Source organism: Cebidichthys violaceus, unplaced genomic scaffold (genome assembly GCF_023349555.1).
Source record: "Cebidichthys violaceus isolate CVI_PGR_0920_01 unplaced genomic scaffold, fCebVio1.0.p SCAF_15, whole genome shotgun sequence".
In the NCBI taxonomy this organism is placed as follows: Eukaryota; Metazoa; Chordata; class Actinopteri; order Perciformes; family Stichaeidae; genus Cebidichthys; species Cebidichthys violaceus.
Window position 1 is genome coordinate 8,853,970 of NW_027176318.1, and position 19,535 is coordinate 8,873,504.

General features: G+C 44.0%; 1 protein-coding gene across 1 annotated transcript in view; it reads left to right on the plus strand.

Annotated features, from left to right (window-relative positions):
* Nucleotides 1-19,535, plus strand: part of stau2 (staufen double-stranded RNA binding protein 2) — a 74,120-nt gene that overhangs the window by 43,826 nt on the left and 10,759 nt on the right. Inside the window, exon 13 of the mRNA XM_068709846.1 lies at nt 5,691-5,804. Within this exon, the coding sequence (XP_068565947.1) occupies nt 5,691-5,804 (114 nt within the window). The remainder of the gene's footprint in view (nt 1-5,690; nt 5,805-19,535) is intronic.

A 19,535-nucleotide genomic window follows, 5' to 3' on the forward strand; every position in this document is an offset into this window, starting at 1 on the left:
GGGTCGGACGTTAACTCTTAGTGACGCAGGATATTGGACCATTTCAGAAAATTGTTAATATCCTCCTGCATATGGCGATCAAGTATTCACACACTGTACTATAACATTCCATGTTGTGTCTGGAAGGGTTTGACGGGATCTACTGTACCTATCGGTTCTGTCCACCTGCTAAATCCCAAACTCAATAACACCACAGAGATAGCGATCAGCTGAGTGATGCTATCTAGCCAGGACGGGCTTTAGTCGGGAGATGGATTTGGAGAGACGGGAGGGCCGTGCTGGAATCAGAACTTCCATGTTGGAAATCCTGTGTTAATGAAAACACTATCCTTGGCGGGTGGCTGGTGTTGATATCCATTCAGTGCAGTTCCCAGGATTTCTCACACTTTCACGTTGTTTGCTCTTCCCTCTCTCCGCTTCCTTCTTTGGCTGTGTCGAAGAAACCACTTCAAATGGTGGCGACTACACCTTGTACCCTGCCCGGCACTTACTACGCTCCCTTTTTCCTCCCTCCCTCTCCTGATCTCCATTGCTGACTCTCTTCTCTCTGTATCAACATCAAACGGCTGATCTGGTACAAACGTTCAAAGACTCCTAACAGTTTGTTTCCAACCTCTTTGTCATCGTCTCATTCCTCTGCTCTCTGTTTACTCTGGGATTTGTGTTAGAAAATACATTTCGGGATGGCTAATCCCACCATGTTTGATTTCTGCGGCAGGGTGATGGCTTCCAGCTGTGCTCCGCGGCATATTTGTGTGAAGAGCGATCTTCGAAAACAAGTTTTGTCTGTGGTATAAATCAGACCGTTAATGCTGCGCTGGCTCGGCGCACAGTCTCTCTGCTTACATGGTGGCCCTGTGTGCGTGTCGGTGCGTGTGTCTGTGTGTGTTTGGCAAAAAAAACGTAGTGATGATGTTTTTACACCACAATCAAGCCCATTTGCAAACCTTTAAATCAAATACCCTCAAGTGCCAGCACAGCATATTGCAAATTTGAATATGCAGCATAATCTTTTTTTCTTTTCTTTTTTTTTTTTAACGTGCTTTTTGTTCTCTGTATTTTGATAGAATTGATCATATTACATTTAATTCTCGACACTAGGCAGTGCTAGCGTCTGTGTGCCAGCATGCGGAGATCGGGGCGTGTTAACCTGGCGCTTTAAAAAAAATTCTAAACAGTGTTCTTCATTATCTGCACAATAGTCGCTGCTCTGTCCAGAGATAACAAGCTTAGCAGCCTCACAGAAACATAGAAACTCACTAGAAATCACTGCGCCCAGCAGAGAAATGACCACAAATAATTATTTTTACCCTTCATTTTTGTACAGATTAAACAAACAAGCTATAACATGCTAATTAGTAACGCGCTAATTAAGAGCTGCTGGTAGGAGGATTTTTTAATTGTTCTTTGAACAAACCCAGGCTAGCTGTCTCCCACTGTTTCCATTCTTTATGCTAAGCTAAGCTAAGCTAGGGTTGCTAAAAGTAGTAGTAGTAGAAATGGGGTTTTTTTTGGTCATTCTGCGCTTTTGTTTTTAACACTTATTTCTCTAGAGAATCTGTTCCGTGAAGTTCTCGATAGTGAAGTGACATCCTTCAAACTCACTTCATCTCGTTGTCTTAAGGCTTCTCGCTGCGATTCAAGCAAAGGGCTCTCAAAGTTTTTTTTTAGAGTGGCAGCTTTGTTTGTCCTTACCCCGTCTGCCATTAGGAGCGCTGAAACGTATATTAACAGCGTTCTTTAAACACTCTTGACCCCTGATGTCCCCACTGAAGTGGCTCGACTTGGACCCCTAATTGCTTCTCACCGACAATGGCGGCGTTCCTCAGCTGAGAGCGCTTGTTTATTATCGTAAAGTCAAAGTTATTTCCGTGCTCTTTGATTCTCCGCAGCCTTCACTCAGCTTCGTCTGGAATCGAGCTCTTAGTCCTGCAGTCAGTACTTGTGTTCTGTGGTTTTAACTGCAGGTTTATGACAACACGCATAATAAGTGTTTGTTTTTGCAGTTACCTTGACAGTGTTTTGTAACACAGTCCTAATGATATGGACTTATGCGTGCATGTGTCTGTGTGTTTGCTACACGTCTGTTCGGTTTCCTGTTTGTGGGTGTGCACATGCATATTTGTGCGCTTAACATTGATTTAGACATGGCCGCATGCACACTATGACTGTGATTTCCTTTTTAGTTTGTGCATGTGTTCGTTTTTTTGTTCGAGGAGCATTTGAAGAGGAGCCATCCAGCTTTAGGAGCCAGATGTCAAAGGTCGTTCCACGTTAGTGCCATCGATCAATCGCAGGCCTTGCGTAACTCTCCGGCTTCTTTGTCTCTGAAGGAAGTGGATTAGAGGCCGTTTTCTGAGTTGGGACCTGGGATGATTAGTTAGGCCTGTTTTAGAATGCATGCATTCACAGATGCATACAAACATGCACTCAGAACAGACATCCTGGCTGGGAGAATAGACAGTTTTGTTTTTTAAGAGGCTCGTTATTTCAGTTTCCGCCAAATCATCGCAAATGAGATAATGCCATAATGTTCTTTTGATGCTGGCACATCAGGCAACTTTCTTTCCTACCTGCAGGTCAGAGTTGCTGGGAAATCCCCAAAGTAAAAGCAAAAGTTACTTAAGCACATAAGGACACAAGTCTAAGAGTCTACGACCCTCTGCTAGGGATGTGTGAGTCTGTACTGATGCGCCACAGTGTTATGAGATGTTTTGCAGGCATTTGTTCATGACACAAAATATTGGACAAATTCAAATTTTGACCTGGAGATGGCACTGGAGGGAAAGTCAAGGGATCACCAAATTCTTTAGGATACTTTGTCTCGGAACCATGTGTACCAGATTTCATGGTAATCCATCCAGTAGTTGTTGAGATCTGTTGTCCTTTCCAAGCCTAACAAGTGGAGGAAACCTCAAGAGTAAATAAAAAAAAAAAAAAACATCCTCTCTCCATAGATAGCTTCAAGGGTTAATGCCAATGACGATGAATGAACAGAATGTGCAACGGTTGGTAGATATTTAAAATACAGCAAAGATCATTAACCAGCAGTAGGAATTCTCTTGGTTAGATAGTTTGTTTACTCTAGACACGGTTCTCCCCCCTTTTGATTTCCCACCCTGAACACATCAAACATTGACTCATTGTACATTACATTGTACTCTTTGTGGAGTCACTAAATCAAGTAATCGATTCGTCGTCAAAATCCTACGAGTGTCAGAATTTCTTTGGTTTTGGACAGCCTTACTGACATAAATCATTGTACTCGTAAATCTTTAAAAACACATATTTCTCATTGTTAGGTCATGAAATGATTCAACTACTTAATTTATTTAATAATAAATATCATCACAACCAACCAAAGGAGAACTTTCGTGGGTATTTATTTGGTTACACAAACTTTAACTTGTGTGAGGGACATCCTGACCTTTGCCCCCTCATGGTCAAAGATACGTATAGTAATTGGTAGTTTCCATCAACTGAACATACACATTTGTGTGCATATACACTCACAGACAATGGGCGAAGTTGGAAATTGTTAGAAATTGGATATATCCAGGCCTATATCTCTTTACAATGAGAGACTGGGAGAGAGCGTCTGTTTCCTCCAGCGCCATCAAAGGGCCTCACCTTCGGCTGGAGGCCTGACAGCTCGCAATAGATGAACCGAGCGAAGTGCCTGCTGATCGGACAGCATGATTACACCATACATCACGGGCTCCCCACCACAGGCCTTCATACTGCCCAAATGAACCAGCGCTCCGGACAATTACACACACGCACACACACACACAGGTTAATATCTCTTCAAACACAAACACAGTCTGAAGGAGATTATGAAAGAAGCAGTGTTTTCATCGCATGTACTCATTTTCAAACTTCTGAAACTTCGGATTCTTGTTACCAAACAATGATATTCTTACTCTTAAGAAGTCCCCCTCCTCTGTGGTTTTTTTTCCGCTCATCTCTCTCTTTCTTTCTTTCTCTCCTTAATGTTGAAGTCTGGAGAATTTATTGGAGATTAACTTGTCAGAGAAGGCTTTTTCCACGGCTAACTTTACTACATTCATCATTCATACACATAACAGATAGCATTCCACAATTTATCACTGTGGGCCCATCTCCTCACCAGCAGGTGTGTGTCTGTGTGTGCACATGCACGTCACTAAGTGTGTGTCTTTTCGCGTACCGTACAGAACATCACATGTGTTCATATCTCTGTGCGTTTGCGCATGCTATGATGGCTCTGTGTCTTAATGGACAGACGTGCATGCTTGTGTCTGGTTGGCTGGAGCGCGCGCACACACACACACACACACACACACACACACACACACACACACACACACACATACATACACACTTTTCCATACATGTACATAACTCACAGAGAGACACACACAACTTGCTCTGGAATCTTTCAGTCACAGACCATATATAGCTGCTTGTATGGCCGTGGGTGCATGTGCGTATGTACAGATTCAGCGCGTATTGCCAACACATTGTAGGGTACTGTAGGCTTGATCCAGTGAGGAAAGTAAATATGCTCAAAGGACAATACACACAGACACATATCACGTACATATGTTGTTGCTTAGAAGAAGGTAATAACTTAAAACTCCTCAGCAAACAAAAATACACAGAGTCAAACCAACACCCCCACTATAGATAAATTCAACAGATACGTTTCAACATTGAAATGTCTTCAACACATTTTTCTGTAATATTAGCTGTTATAGAAATGATACATTGATCTAAAAAAGTATGTAAAATGGATTCATGCATCAAGTTATGGTATTTCTTTTGTTTATTTTGGGTGTAACAAATTCCACGTATGGCTCAGAAACCCTTTCTTTATACGCTTGACTTGTCTGAGATGATTGAAGTGCAGTCCATTACAGAAGTAGCTGGGAGCTGTGTCATGTTCAGCGCTACATTGCTTCTATACCTTAGCTTACGTCTTCCGTTTGCTCTTTGAAGTGTGTAAGAGCATTTTGAACCGGTAATGTCCTCGCTCTCCCTCCTTCCGTCCTTTTTGTCTCTCTGCGTCAGTCAGATATTTCTCTCCTTTCAGTTCTCATGGTTATTTTTTGCCATTTATTAAGATGCCTGCAGCTGTCCTGGGCATAAGTAGGCCAGGCAAACACATGCACTCACATACATGGACACAGACACACACACACACACACACACACACACATACATACACATGCAAATACATGCATGTGCACAGAGTGAGAGCCAGTGAGAAGTAGGGCAGACAAGCAGGCAATTTTACCGAAGCCCTTGGATCTCAGGAGCAGACTGTCCCAGAGGAGCATCATGTCATAACACTTCTGATTGCACAGCATTTAGGAATGCCTGCAGAGTTAACCTCTCAATGATGAGGGGTCGCCAGTGAAGTCATCACTACCCCCTCTGATGTCCCCCCCAATCATACACATACACACCCTTACATTCATTCCCCTCTATTGCCATCTCTGTATGGTGTGGAGTAATTGTCCACAAATGCTCTGTGGTGGCAATTAGACATGCAAGATTTACTCTCAAGCCAACCACTTCCAAAAACACAAGACTGCATCCCGCCGAAAACCTCAGTTCTCTTGCCTTTTTGTGCTTTTGATTGATCTCTTCCTGTATTTGCTTTCGGGTTAACTCGGTGTTGTTCCACCTTTGCTCCTCTCTTCCAGGTGCAGTACAGTGATGCGCAGAGTGGCAAGGATTTTGTGACCTATCTGACCCTCTCCCCTGTGCAAATGACTTTCCACGGCACCGGGAGCACCCTCCAAGCCAGCCATGACCAGGTGTGTGTGTGTGTGTGTGTGTGTGTGTGTGTGTGTGTGTGTGTGTGTGTGTGTGTGTGTGTGTGTGTGTGTGTGTGTGTGTGTGTGTGTACTGTTAGGCATGTGAAGGGAGGGTGAGTGTCACACCTGTTTAATGCACTACTGTAGATAATGGGGCCATAGATATCAGAAATAGATCAAAGTGGGTATTACTCTATAAATTGGTCATAGCAGTGCCTGAAAATCACCACATTATAAAGGTATCAGCAATTTGATTGGCTTTTGCATGAAGCTGGTTGCACACACTTTATACAGTTTCGGGTTAATATATCTATGCACGCAATTACTTTATGTGGGACCAATCTTGATGCTTCGATAAATAGCAACTTATGTGGAAAAAATTTGAAGAATGAAGAACTGCTGATTGTCCGATACCATTTATTTGTCTTACACAAATACATACAATAAAAAAACCTTTTGTAACAAAGATATATCAGGGAAAAGATACTTAACAGTTGAATAATAAACTGTATTATTACCGGTCGGTACACAAGTATATTATTTAAAAAAAGACAAATTAATGGACTTTATATTATTTTGAGTAATAACTAGAAAATTAAAACGCATAAAACTGAATTGAGAAAAGTAACTGTCAAATTAAAGTGGCGTCTATAAACCATTTATTACCGCAGTGTACTGCGCTGTCGTTTCTTGTTCCCAGCCTTAGTACAGTAAACAACGATTCCCATACGTCTACAATCGGCCGTCATTGGGTTGTCACAGACGGGCTCTACTGTTTAAGTTCTGCTTATCCTTGTTCAGTGAAGTGTAGCATGTGGTGTTTAGGGTATGTTGCGTCGTTGTCTCATCCTCTTAATTAACTGACAAGCCTCGGCTCTGCGGCTTTATTATTAATCACCAGGGCGTCAGAACCACCTGTGATAATTACCACTTATTGCATTTCTCCTTGACAAGCGTCTGCCGCCAGTTCTCTCTGATTTTCAATCCATCAAAGTAATCCGTATCCTTAAAAAAACTTGTGGCGTACCCATCTTTCTCTCTCCCTCCCTCTCTAGTTTCCTCTCTCTCTCTCTCTCTCTCTCTCTCTCTCTCTCTCTCTCTCTCTCTCTCTCTCTCTCTCTCTCTCTCTCACGTTCTCCCCATATTCAGAAGGAAGCTCTTTGTCTTGTGTTGCCCAAGCAGAAAACCAGTTGCTTACATTCTATCACCTAAACATAGGACGCCCCTTTATTCAACAGGCTTCAAAGCTTTAATAAAGAGCCCGGGCCCAGCCCTGAATGGGACAGCTGACAGGGGGCTAGCGCCGCCACCACTAGCTGAGAGCCAAGCCAATATAGGCCAGGCAGGTCTGCGTCCTCGGGACCTGTTGTTGCCAGGAGCACTGGGGCATGACCGACTGTTGGAGATGGCCTTTCTTTTACTCTCCTCAGTACAGTGAGGAGTACGACCACAAAGGGAGCAACTAACAATAAAGGGGTCACCCTCAGCAGCCCCCCAAAACCCCAACACTTGACGAACAAAGTAGGCCTGAAGGCGTCGCACGTTTGGTCGACTTTGCCGTGATGCTGCATGGACGCGGCTGCGAGGATGGGCCTGTTGTTGACGTATTAATAAGGCACGTAGAGCTACCTGTCATTTTATTGTGTGGGTTTTCCTCTGATCGGATCGGATCTGTCGTGTCTCGTGAGTTGCCAATTAATAGTTCACGGGAGATCCACGTGATTCTCACTCCACATGTTGGCCTTGGCACCCATACACACGGACGCGCACCTTGCACTTTTATCTGTGTAATTAGACTCTGTAAATCTGATGAGATGGAGCAGGGCGTTGTGTGGCAAAGCTGTACACACATGGACAGTAATGCGTGGGGACTCCAGTGTGTTTCATTGTACACCTCTGTGGGATTTTCCTGCTGCGTTATCTGCGCCGTCATAGAGGTTTATGTCAGGTAGACCAGAGCGATTGATAAAGATCAACAGCCAAAGGAAATCCTCTTCACACCTCTCTGCCCATGATGAATGAAGGAGACATTATTCTTACAGTGCTTTTGTGTTTTGTTGTGGTTTCGTCTTTATTTGGCGACACAAGCGAGTCTCTACCAGCTGTTTAGTCTTTGTTTTTAGGCATCGGAGGTGTGACAAAAACACGGTGGGCTGTAGATACAAAAAGAGTCTTCGCTATTGATCAGCACACTTGGTTAGCCTCCATGTGAAAAGAGTTTAGAACAATTACTTAAGGAAAGAACACACACACACGGTGCCACAACCTGTCACTTATTGTTACAGAGTAAAGAAGAGATGTAATCCGATCAGTTAATCAGTTAACTGTTGAACAGCAGCAGTGGTAACAACGGTCAGCGTGTTGACTGTAAATAATGGTTCAAGGGACATTCTTCAAATTACGGCGCAAACTTTGTTGTTTTGGTTTAAACTCAACGTTCACCCCCTCGGGTGCTCCCCTCTCTTTCTCGTTCCCTGGATGGGTGGCACTAGCTGTTCGCACATCCATTATCACATGTATGTGGGGCCGCCAGTAGCCTCGTCATTAGGGTGCATGCTACATAACCGCAACATCCACGTCGTAACCCTTCTCTCTCCCTGTGTTTCTAATAAGGTAATTTAAATAAATAATCTAGTAGAATTAGAAATGTTAGGTATGAATTAATAATAGTTCCCAGTAACTCCTTGCTAGTTTCAAACCAGTGATTCACTAAATAGGGTTGCACCAGTAAAACTGAAGACATGTCTTGGCTATAAAACACTTAGGTTCCCAGTTAGCGCCGTGTTAAATAACATTACCGGTGAGTCTGGACATAAATGGAGGCGTGTAACTTTAACATACTGGATCAGATGGTGAAGCTACAGAGTTGGTGATCTGAGAGTAAAACCGCCGCGTAGCTTTCTGTTGAACGGTAAACACTACTGATTGAGAGCAGAGGTGGTGTCGGCGTAATTCTTACGTCGGCCTGCTCTTTATCAGCAAGTGCAAACACACACACACACAGAAGCGGCTGCACAGAGACACACACACCGTGGTGCCATAATCCTTGGCCTTGTGCAGACATTCCTGGAGGGCCTGTATGTGTGAGAGATATACAGCTGAGTGCTCTTTCTGACCTTATGTGCCATCCATTCGGTGCCATCTGCCAAACACATGTGAGCCCGCGGGCTGCTACGCTAGCTGAAGCTCTCCTGGAGCCAAAGATGTTTGTCAACATGTTCTACAGTTTGCCTCGAAAGTATGTTGTTGATAGTTTCAGCTTTAGGTCACAGTATGTTTGATTAATAAAATACAGCGTTGGCAGCTTTTTGAACAAATAAAAACACGGTGCAAACAATTTGTAAGCCTGCTTTTTGAATGTTTTATATAAAGCTTGTCTCGTGTTCTCAGTTCCCATATGTAGCTGGTTTATTTTTAGGTAACCTCTTGTTTGAGGCGTCTTCGAACTAACAACAAATGAGTTACAAACGTCCAGCTTCGCTCGCTGCACAAACTCTCTCAAGGCCGTATCAGTTTCGCTCAGTTAAATCCGCACTCGCTCAATCGATATCTGCCAGTTACAAGGACACATGTAAGGCCATGGCAGTGGGATATATTTAGACGTGTATTTCGATAGCGCTAGATGCTTTTTAGACAGACTTATTTCTGTGTTTGTTCTGCGGAGCTGAAGTAACTCTCTTGGCAGTCCTCTCTGTGGCGGCAGCGGGACACCAGGGGGGCCGAGGCCCACTGAGCTGTGTGGAAGGTGTCGCTGGTCCAACATGAGCGGCCCGCAATCGAAGATGACAGGGTGACTGTTGTCTGCCACCAGACTCTGTGTGTGTGTGTGTGTGTGTGTGTGTGTGTGTGTGTGTGTGTGTGTGTGGTAGCTTTGCGTGCAATATTGTCCTCAGCTGAGCCACCTCGGGTCCCAGGGGCCCTGTCTCCCACATTTTCAGCTGTGTCTGCTTGTTTTTTTGTTTTTTTACCAGCAAGAACACATTTTGGCTGATTTGATGTGACACGTTGAACATAGTGTATCGGGATTAAAATGTGTTTTAGACATGCTTTCAGGTAATGAGAGCCTACTTTTTTTCTTTTTTTTTAAATTGTGAATTGCACCAGGTCTGCTCTTCGGTGTGTCTCTGGTGTGCTCGTAAATGATAGTTGTTCCCTCTTATCTTTGTAGTTCCTAGTCTCGCTAAGCAAAGTTCAAGTTTCCCATGTTCTGTCTATGAACAGACTCCACTGAGATAGTCCTGTGATTCCCCCTTGTGAAAAGCTCTTTCACACGGCTGACATCACTTTACCAAAACACCATTTGGTCACATGCTTGCTCTCATCATCTTATGATGGCTAGATTCACAAACACTCGCACTGCGCCATGCCTTCAGGTTACACAACCCCCCTACAGGAACACAACACTGGACAGCTCTGCTGAAATTAATTGGGCATCTGACCTTGTACCCTGGTATGTGGATTTTGGCTGCCAGCAGAGTTACGATGAGGACACAAAGGATGAAGGAACGGGGCCATAGGGGAGTGATAATGAGGACCAGTGGCGAGGAATACAACCATTTATATGTTGCACACATTCCTGCCTTCATTCGTTTGTCTTGTTGTAAATAGATCTAAATGACACAAAAAAAAGAATGGCAGCAAGAAGACAGACATGGCTGATTCATGGCGTGGTGACTGCTGGGATGGTCTTCAGGGATCCCCCGTGGAGCTCAGGGGAACAGCAGGAGAGGGAGCTGCAGAGGGGTGGAGGTTGCACAGGCCTCGTGTTTGAAGTCTTCCTTCCCGACTGGGGGGCGCAGACGTTACCCCAGGCTGGGCTTCCTCTCAGGGGGTCCTGCAGGAGTGTTACCCAACCAGGCAGCTGTCGGACAGCCTCTCCTCCCTTCTTATCCGTCTTGGCTGTCTCCTTTTTATGTGCCAGTGTTGTGAAGCCAAACGCAGCACCTGGACGTATCCTAAATCACCGTGTGGGGGAGAAAACCAGGGGGGAGTGGGACCTCATCTGCATTGACGTGGCCTGAAAGTTTTCAATGAATATGGAGCAGACGTTTGTGACTCCACTGAAGACCTTCCTTTTGTGATGTTTAAACCTACTGCTGTGTCAGCATTTCATTTAGTTCAATAAGGACACAGGCTTCATTGAGACAACTAGAAGCTCAAACCTAAGGCTTGTTTGAGTTCATTCGTAGATGTACGTCCGTAGTTTTTAGGTTTTCCTCTGAACTCCCACTTATGTGGGTCAAAACGTTACATACCAAAAGCTTGAAAAAACATGGTAAATACTGGACGATAGCAAAGTCACAGTAAAGCGTAATGATCCTAAACTTGGGCCTGCAGGAGCGTTCATCTGTTGCGTCCATGGAGGCACATATTTGCAGAGCCCTCAATCTTCACTATAATTAGCTCACATCATATAGAACCAGGGGTCCACCAGCCACAGAGACCTCTCCCGCTCCCCCTCAACACCACCTTTCAAAGGCACTTGTACCTTGCTTCCCTCCCCAACACCACCTCACCCAGCACTCCCTCTGTCAGACCCACCCGACCCTGCTGCTCCCCTTACCCAAACCCACCCTGTTTCCGCCCCCGGAGAGGACAAAGTGAAGCATCCACGGGGCGATCCATCACTCCCGTCTGTCTTCCCGCGTGCCCTCCTCAGGAAACACCTTTCAGAGCAGGAGATTAGAGTGTGACGAGAGAGGAGAGGAGCAGTGAAAGAATGATAAAGGAGGAGGGAGAGGTGGTAAACGATCCAGAGAGGCAACGAGAGAGAAAGAGGGAGAGGGGGGGGGCACTGGAGAAGAGGAACTGGAGAGAAATTGATTGAGTTGGGATACACGAGATTGATGAGGACAGGGAATGAGAAAATGGGAGATAGATGTGACTATCTTTTTTTTTTTTCTTTTTTTTTGCGCACCAGGGGAAGCAGCGTCCAGTGTGGAGAGAATGCACATGAACTTGCCCATTAGGGGACTTGTTGATAGGTCCAAGTGGCCCCTTGGAACATCAGCATGGCTATTAAGGGTTGACATGGTGTGGAACTGAACACACACACACACACACACACACACGTGCGGTAACACTCTTAGCCTTATTTACTTTTGACATGATCTGAAAGGAAAGCAAAACTAGGAGTCACAGGGTTGTACTATTTTATAACACTGCATCATGGCCCTTTTCAGACATGCGATCGTTGACGTTAATGCGATGTCAATTTAACGTTAGTCTTGTGTCTGAATAAGCACTCGGATCACTTACTACGTCGGACCTTGACACATTTTCATATCGTTTTCAACACGATTGAGTTAAATTCTAAAGTTAAAGCCGTGAGATTAACTGCAGCAGCACAATGTAAAACATGCAGACAATCATCAGTTGAATAAACACTGTGAAGGAGACAATTTTACGTTGTTGAGGTCTTTCTTCTCATATCTAAACCATATTTTCCCATTATGGTGCGACCGTCACAGTCACAACCTCACCAACAAACTCCCTATATTTCCAGTGTTCATTCATGACATTATTGATTACACAGTCTACTTAATAAATTAATCATTCTGTCTCTAAAATGCTAAAATAATTATCATCATATTATTAGTGTCCAAAAGTGGCTCAAAGTCTTTTGTGTCAGAGACACTAGGATATTTAATTTACAATTATACAAAATGGAGAAAATTAAGAAAATCTTCAATCTTAAAAAACTGTAAGCATCAATTACAAAAAAAAAAAAAAAAAAAACTAACAGTAGAATATCAACATTGGCTTTGAGATTAACCTCAAATGGTTTTTGCACCAGGTAAAGGGTCGGTTCAATCAAATTCCTAAATAATTAACTTTCAGTACTACAGTGTCTCTCCATGCAGATCATTTTATCTGCTTAAGTTTTGAGATCTCCACCGTTGAGGTTTCTGCCTTGATCCCAATGCAATAGAGATGAATAGAATTTGGTTTGTGGTGCCCAAAGCAATGGAATTTGACATTTAAAATATTCAATAGCAACATCTCTTTCCTCATCTTTTTAGTATTGAGGCTAATCCCCAGAGCGTGCCGTCATCCGTTTTAAAAAGGGAACTGTTCTCACTGTGTAGAAACAGTGAGGACAGCATCGTGCTGCATGAGCAGTGTGACTCAACACTTGTAGTACGGATAAATGCTTCACTTTACTCTTTAAGGTCCAGACGCACCGAACAGACATCAAAGAACTAGCAGCAACAAAGACCGAGTGTGGCTTTTTGTCTTGGCCAAAAAGTTGCACTTGAACACACCGCAAAGCCGGCAGCCAACGGCCGAAAAGACTCAGATAAGGGCCAAATAGTCCGTAAACGCCGCAGAACCTAGGACCACAAACGCTCCACCGATGGCCCACATTGGCTGACTGGACTTAGTGTGTCAGTGCCTTTAGGCCTACAAGACCTCCCACTGCTTACTACTGCTTTGAGTACCGTGCTGCGTAATCTCCACTCTTTAACCTTATTGGTGACTCATTAAAGAAATGAACCCACTTTGAAGGATGATTAAGCAGGTCGCTCTCACAAGAAACCGTGTTCACCCACAAGTGGAAGATAACGGATGATAACTTCTGTCGTGCCCTAAACAAAAGTCCTAAAAGAAATAGAAAGGATAACAGGAAGTATAATTTATATCTATATATTTCTATGTATACAAATGCATTGTCCTCCCTCCCTGTTGTTCTCTGGGTCCTGTCAGACCAGGGTGATGGCTCTGAGGCAGCCCAAAGGTGTTACCTTCATTATCACCTCCATGCTAAGAGGACCAAGATGTTTTAGCAGTGGCCTTGCACCCTTCGGTGCTGTTAGGCTCTGTGTGTGATTTCCCACACACACAAATTTGGCTCTGATAAAGGTCTCTCTACTAATCGCACCTCTCTTCACTCATCACCCCCCGTGCGAGGCATAAGTGAGCCGGGCTGCTAATTCGCTACCTCCCCGCTCTTTTGTAGCGTCTTTTGGCTCATTATCTTAATGTCATTTGATACTGAGTGATAGTTCGCCGCGCTGAAAAGGTCCCCAAGATAAGGGCCGGATGTTTCATCATTTTCCTGTGACATCTCCCAGTGACAACATGTGAGATATGTCACCTGTGGAGAAAACACCTTTTCTAACGCCGACGCAGTTAGCTTTCCACTCCGCAAAGGTTGACATTTCATCTTTGTTTCATAATCGGCATTATGCAAACAGTTTCCCTGTTTCCTATTGTATTTTATTGTCCTAATATAGCAACTTTACTGCAGTCGAGGAATGTTAAGGCTGAACAATTTGAGAGGTTTTGCTGCAAAGATATAAAAGTGAGCCTTAATGAATATTCCTCTTTATGAGCGTTTAGGAAATGCTCCGTTTTTGATATGGCGATGTGTGTCAAGCTGCTTGGTCCCCTATTCCACAGCTCCGTAGGACACCGTCGTAGGACACAGATGCTTTAAGTCTTGTCCAACTTTTAAAGCTGCACAATGCGTCAAACATCGATTGTGCAACTCTCTCTTAGGGAAAAGATCTGGATTTTAAAAAGCCCTTTAACTTGATATGTGACACACGTCTTGTGGTTAAAAGCCTCTAAGAGTGAATCATCATAGAGTGCTCCAAAAGCAAATCACACACTGACAGTAATTGCAGGGATACCTCACAGGCATAAAAACAACCCCACACACACACACACACACACACACACACACACACACACACACACACACACACACTGCACAATGACCTGTATTGTTGGTTGTAATTATACTCTTTCGTTGCTTCCCTGACTTAATGAAATCCAATCTCTCAGATGCTTAGAGGCTATTTGTTTGTAAAAGTTGTTTTTGATTCACAATATGATTATGGTCTTTAGTTTATAATTTCAGAAATTACAAGCCTTCAACTCAGATTTCACTGACGGGTCCGTAGACGAGGCCTCCTCCTGCCTGATAGAGAGTTACTACAAGTGATTTATTTAACCTTAACTGCAACCATGAGGCAAAAAGATGAGCCTTTCAAAAAAAAAAAGAGGAGCCCTTCTTTCACGGCAGTCACAAATTGGGCCCTAAATGACCCATACTGTTCACCGGCAGGTAACGACGCTTCCAGCGGTGGGAGCCGGGTCGTTAATGTCCCACGTTGGGATCAGTGCTCTGTGGCTGCGTACTGAGTTATGGAGATGAGCGTAGCGACTGGGGAATGTTTTTCTGTCTGTCTGAGCCCCCCCACCCCACACACACACACACGCACACACACACACACACACCCCTAACTGCCCCCCCCCCACCTACACCACAACCACCTTCCTCTCATCTGGATGTTAACGCATTTTCAGGCCTCAAACAGCAGACATTTTGAAACACTCAAAACAACAGCCACGTCGGGGGTTAACACCAGTTACAACTAAGGTGTCACACACTCCTGTGGTTTAAGTAAACAGTGTGTGTGTGTGTGTGTGTGTGTGTGTGTGTGTGTGTGTGTGTGTGTGTGTGTGTGTGTGTGTGTGTGTGTGTGTGTGTCTGTGTCTCTGCCCACCTCATAACAGTATCTTCATGATCTTCCAAATCTCCTCTGTAAATAAAGTCACAAGTGACAGCTTGTGTTCTGTTTTACATGCAAATTTCAGCCCAACCCTTTGCGTTGGAAGGAGATAAGGAAAGATTAAACAAACCACACTGTCACTACCTAAATGTGAGAGGAAGAAAGTGCAGCGGCAAGTGAAACAAGAGATGAGGAGCATTTCTTTTTTTTTTCTTTTTTAAGGAAGATCGACTCTCCTTTTTCATGTCCCAGCTAGCTGAGCAAAAGGCAGTCCTGCTCGCTCTCCTGTTGCATATGACAGCTATCACAGGCTCAGAGGCCTGCAATGATTCAGCGAGCACTTATCTGGAATACGATCTAGTGATGGGACAAATTGTACTATATTGTACTCTCAGCTGCACGGTTTACGTTGAATGTATCTAACTGTTAGTTAGGCCCTTTGTGAAGGATTACCAAAATGTAAAAAGACATGTTCAGGTTTTTACGGGGAGTTATGTGCTGCAACCAGTGACTTCCTGACGTTTCCACTGGTTTCCTGGAAACTATTTTTTTTTGCTCATTTACACACAGAAATATTTTGTTCATGTTTCTACATTCAGAATAAGATAAATGTTTTGTGTTTATTTATTCAAATTTGATGAAAACACATCTGATTTTTGTATATTTTGTATTATTTATGACACAATTTCAATACCTCTTATATATTATTATGGTGTATTGACTGACATAACCTTTTAGCTTAGGTTGTACAGAGTTTAGGGATTTGAAGATACTCCCAGAAATGACACATCTGCAAAAAGTGCCAATGTAGGCACTGAGGGACCAATTCTATTGAGTTCAACACAATGATAATTGATTAAGGTGTCCCTCAAGGTTCCATTTAAGGATTCCCAATATACTCTAACTGACGAACCTTTGTCATTTTTTTCAAAATTATACTGATTGCTTGGACCTGTCTTTTTTCTTTTCTTTTCCCTTTATGTGCTTCAAGAGTGTCTATATGTGTTCATGGTTTTGATTAAATGCTCTCGGCGTCATTTGGATGATGTGTGTTGAAAGACTGAAACAAAACCTGTACTCGGGGAAAACATTCATTTTTAAATCCATATGTAACTCATCTGGCAATGTTATGAATGCAAAGGGAAACCACAGAACGGCATTATCTCAGCCATCATTTATCCTTGTATAGAACGCACACCTCAATTTACCATGAAGGGAGGGAAATTATGTTTTGATTGCAGTCTATAGATGCTTTGTAAGCTGAACATGTGCAACAGAGGAGGGCATTTTACATGACTTTCACATGTGCCCATTGTGTTGGCGTGATGGTGTAATGACTTTCCCAATATGGTGTGATTTATTGTACATGCTTTCAAGTAAGCGCTCTAATGCAGCATAGTTACTAAATAAACATTTGTTCTAGAGGCCCCCGTTGTCCTCCGGGACATCTCCTCTATTCCTAATTTCCCTCTCCGTCTCTTTTAACCCGAACACATTCTCTTTCTCGACACTCTTGTTTTGCCGTCCGTCTTTCTTTCGAGTCTCGCACTCGCCCCCACATGCACATCTCCCCTGTGCCCAGTGAGTAAACGTGGAACCGTGTGAGCCTTCAGGAGGACTTTGAAATGAGACATGGCTGGGACATCAGAGGACTCTGCCACTCTCAATGAAGCCTGCTTGATTTATAAGAGAGCAGGGAGCGGGGGGTTGTTTCCAGAGGCACACAAGGCCACGAGGTCCTCCATTAGTCCCCTGACCCCTGTTTCATGGGACCAACCACTGCATAAGAGGAGAGGGAGGAGAAGAATGGAGGAATGGATGGATGGTGGAGGACGGGGTGGGGGGGGGGGGGGGGGGGCTTGTGTTTTTTTTTACCATTAGAAAGTCTGCTATTTACATTTTCACCGCAGAGAAGGCAGCAGAAATGAGAAACCCTAGCTCGGTCATTTGTCAGTGGCCTGTGGTGTCCGGACTTAAACGTCTGCTTGTTGTACCTGATCCCTCGCCCGGCCCCGTCTACGCTCCCTCTTTTTTTTTTTTTTTTTTTTTACGATTCTTTTCACAGTTTTACTGTCCGCGATCTAATTAGCTGTGTCTTAATCACGCGTTAAAGCGCACCGCCTTCCCGGTGTTTACTGTCTGTTTGCCGTGCTGTTAAAATGTGTGAGGTGGCTCGTAAAAAAAACCTTGCCCACAGAGGTTTGAACACTCGCTCTCCTTTTGTGGATCAAATCACTGCATCACGGCCTAATAATGGGTTATAGCCTCTGTACTGTTCCCGGCAGGGAACTGGTGCAATGCGCGCATCATTCTGAGAGTGTACGGGGCTGACATTGCCACATCTTTTAAAACAATTTGGACACTCGAAGGAAGCTACACCATTTCATTTCCTTTGCTTTGGAGAAGATCATGTATTAGTGCTTTGTCTGCTCATCACGTCAACCATTTTGTGTTCACAGACTGAATCAGGACATGGCTTTGTTCCTGTTTTGTTTTTTAACACTTTGTGACAGGCCTGCCGGCTTTTAACGAACTCGGTAATGGCATTATGCTAACATTTTTAAAAAAGACACATGTTTTCAGTGTGCATTACGTTACGTTTTTTTTTTTTTTCCCCATCGCGTTCCATCTTTGCCTAGTTAAGTGTGGCCTCCTGGACCTTTTCATCAGACAACCAGCCTGGTTGGAGGAGCCTTACCCAGCCTCTTGATGTAAGCATGCTGGAATTTATTGTTTTCAGTAAACATGCCTTAAACATAATCTGTCTTCATAGTACACACCGCCAGTTGCCATAGAAACATAGTAGAGTTTTTCATAACACTTCAAGGGCTCCCTTAGGCGTAATGGGTCTTAATCGACCCCTCTGACGACCCCAAGGGACACGCCACTGACGCACAGACTTGAAGACCCGCTCGGTATTTTTGGGGGATTTAGGTACAAGACAGAATGTCCATCCATATCTTATAGGCCCAGCGAGCATGCTGGGTAATGAGAACCAGTCACGGGCCTTGTGGGGATCCATAGCAAATTATAAGACACAGTAACAGGTTTTACTGGCGTGTCCCTTGTGTGTACGAGGTGATTAAAAGTCAACGCCGAAAAGGAGCTCAGGGAGCTACAAGGAGGAAGAGACAAGAGGAAAAAAGGTGTAAAACGCTGTCTGACTGCGGGTCCTCTCTTGTTACTGGAGTCCTTGTCCATCGGCCATACTCTCTCTCATACACACTGCTGTGTCTGACAAGGAAATATAAAGGGCTCTTGATGGAGAGTTGGGGATTATTGCATGCAGCTGGCGGCTGTCACAGTAAGACACTTAGCCCCTAACCCTTTATCTTAACCCTTCCATATACTACATCCCCACGTTCCTCCTTTTTTTCCCTTTCCACACCTGTATACCTTTACCTTTCCGATGTAGTAAAGTAATTCCGACATTATGTTCGGACAACATGTTTCGTTTCAAGCATATCTCAAACGGAGGTTCTGAGCTCAAGACAACCAGCAACGGTTGTCAGTATGAGGGCATCAGAGGCTTTAAAATCTGCTCTGTAATGTGAAGTTGCTGCTCTGATGACTCATCAGATCTGTCTCTTCATTTGTTAGGACCATTTTTAATACAGACAGTATTTTAGCTTCCATCACTTACCCTGAAGAAAATGATGAAGGAATGATTGGATTCCAATTTAAAAAGGAAGTGCTGATAACAGCCAAAAATGCTCTTTGATATCCATGCTGATATCCTCACTAGTGATCGATACGGCCCACTGCTTGATCTTTACTAAGTTTATTATCTATGCAAATAGGGGGGAAGTGATTGAGATCCGAGCTCTGGAGTGGGCTGCCCATGCTTCCATGCTGTAGACGGACAACGTAGTTGCCTGTGGTTGTGTAGCGGCCAGGCAGCAACCATCGCATTGTCATCCCTCACCCAACCTCTGCTTGTACCGCTGCCCACTTTAACTCTGCTGTGCACTCCATCACCAAGCAAACCGTATGAGTTTGTCACTTTGAGTTCAGGACAATGGAAATTGGCAGGAAAAGAGCAGCTAAAAGGATCGTGTCGTCGATCTTTGACATGGAGAGAAAAGTGGAAAGAAAAGGGAGATTAGGAGAAAGAGAAGAGCAGAAAAGAGAGAAATGGAACGACCCTCGGGACCGATGACTATCTCTCCGCCTGATAAGAGAGCGAGTGCCTGAAGGCTGGCTTTTCTTC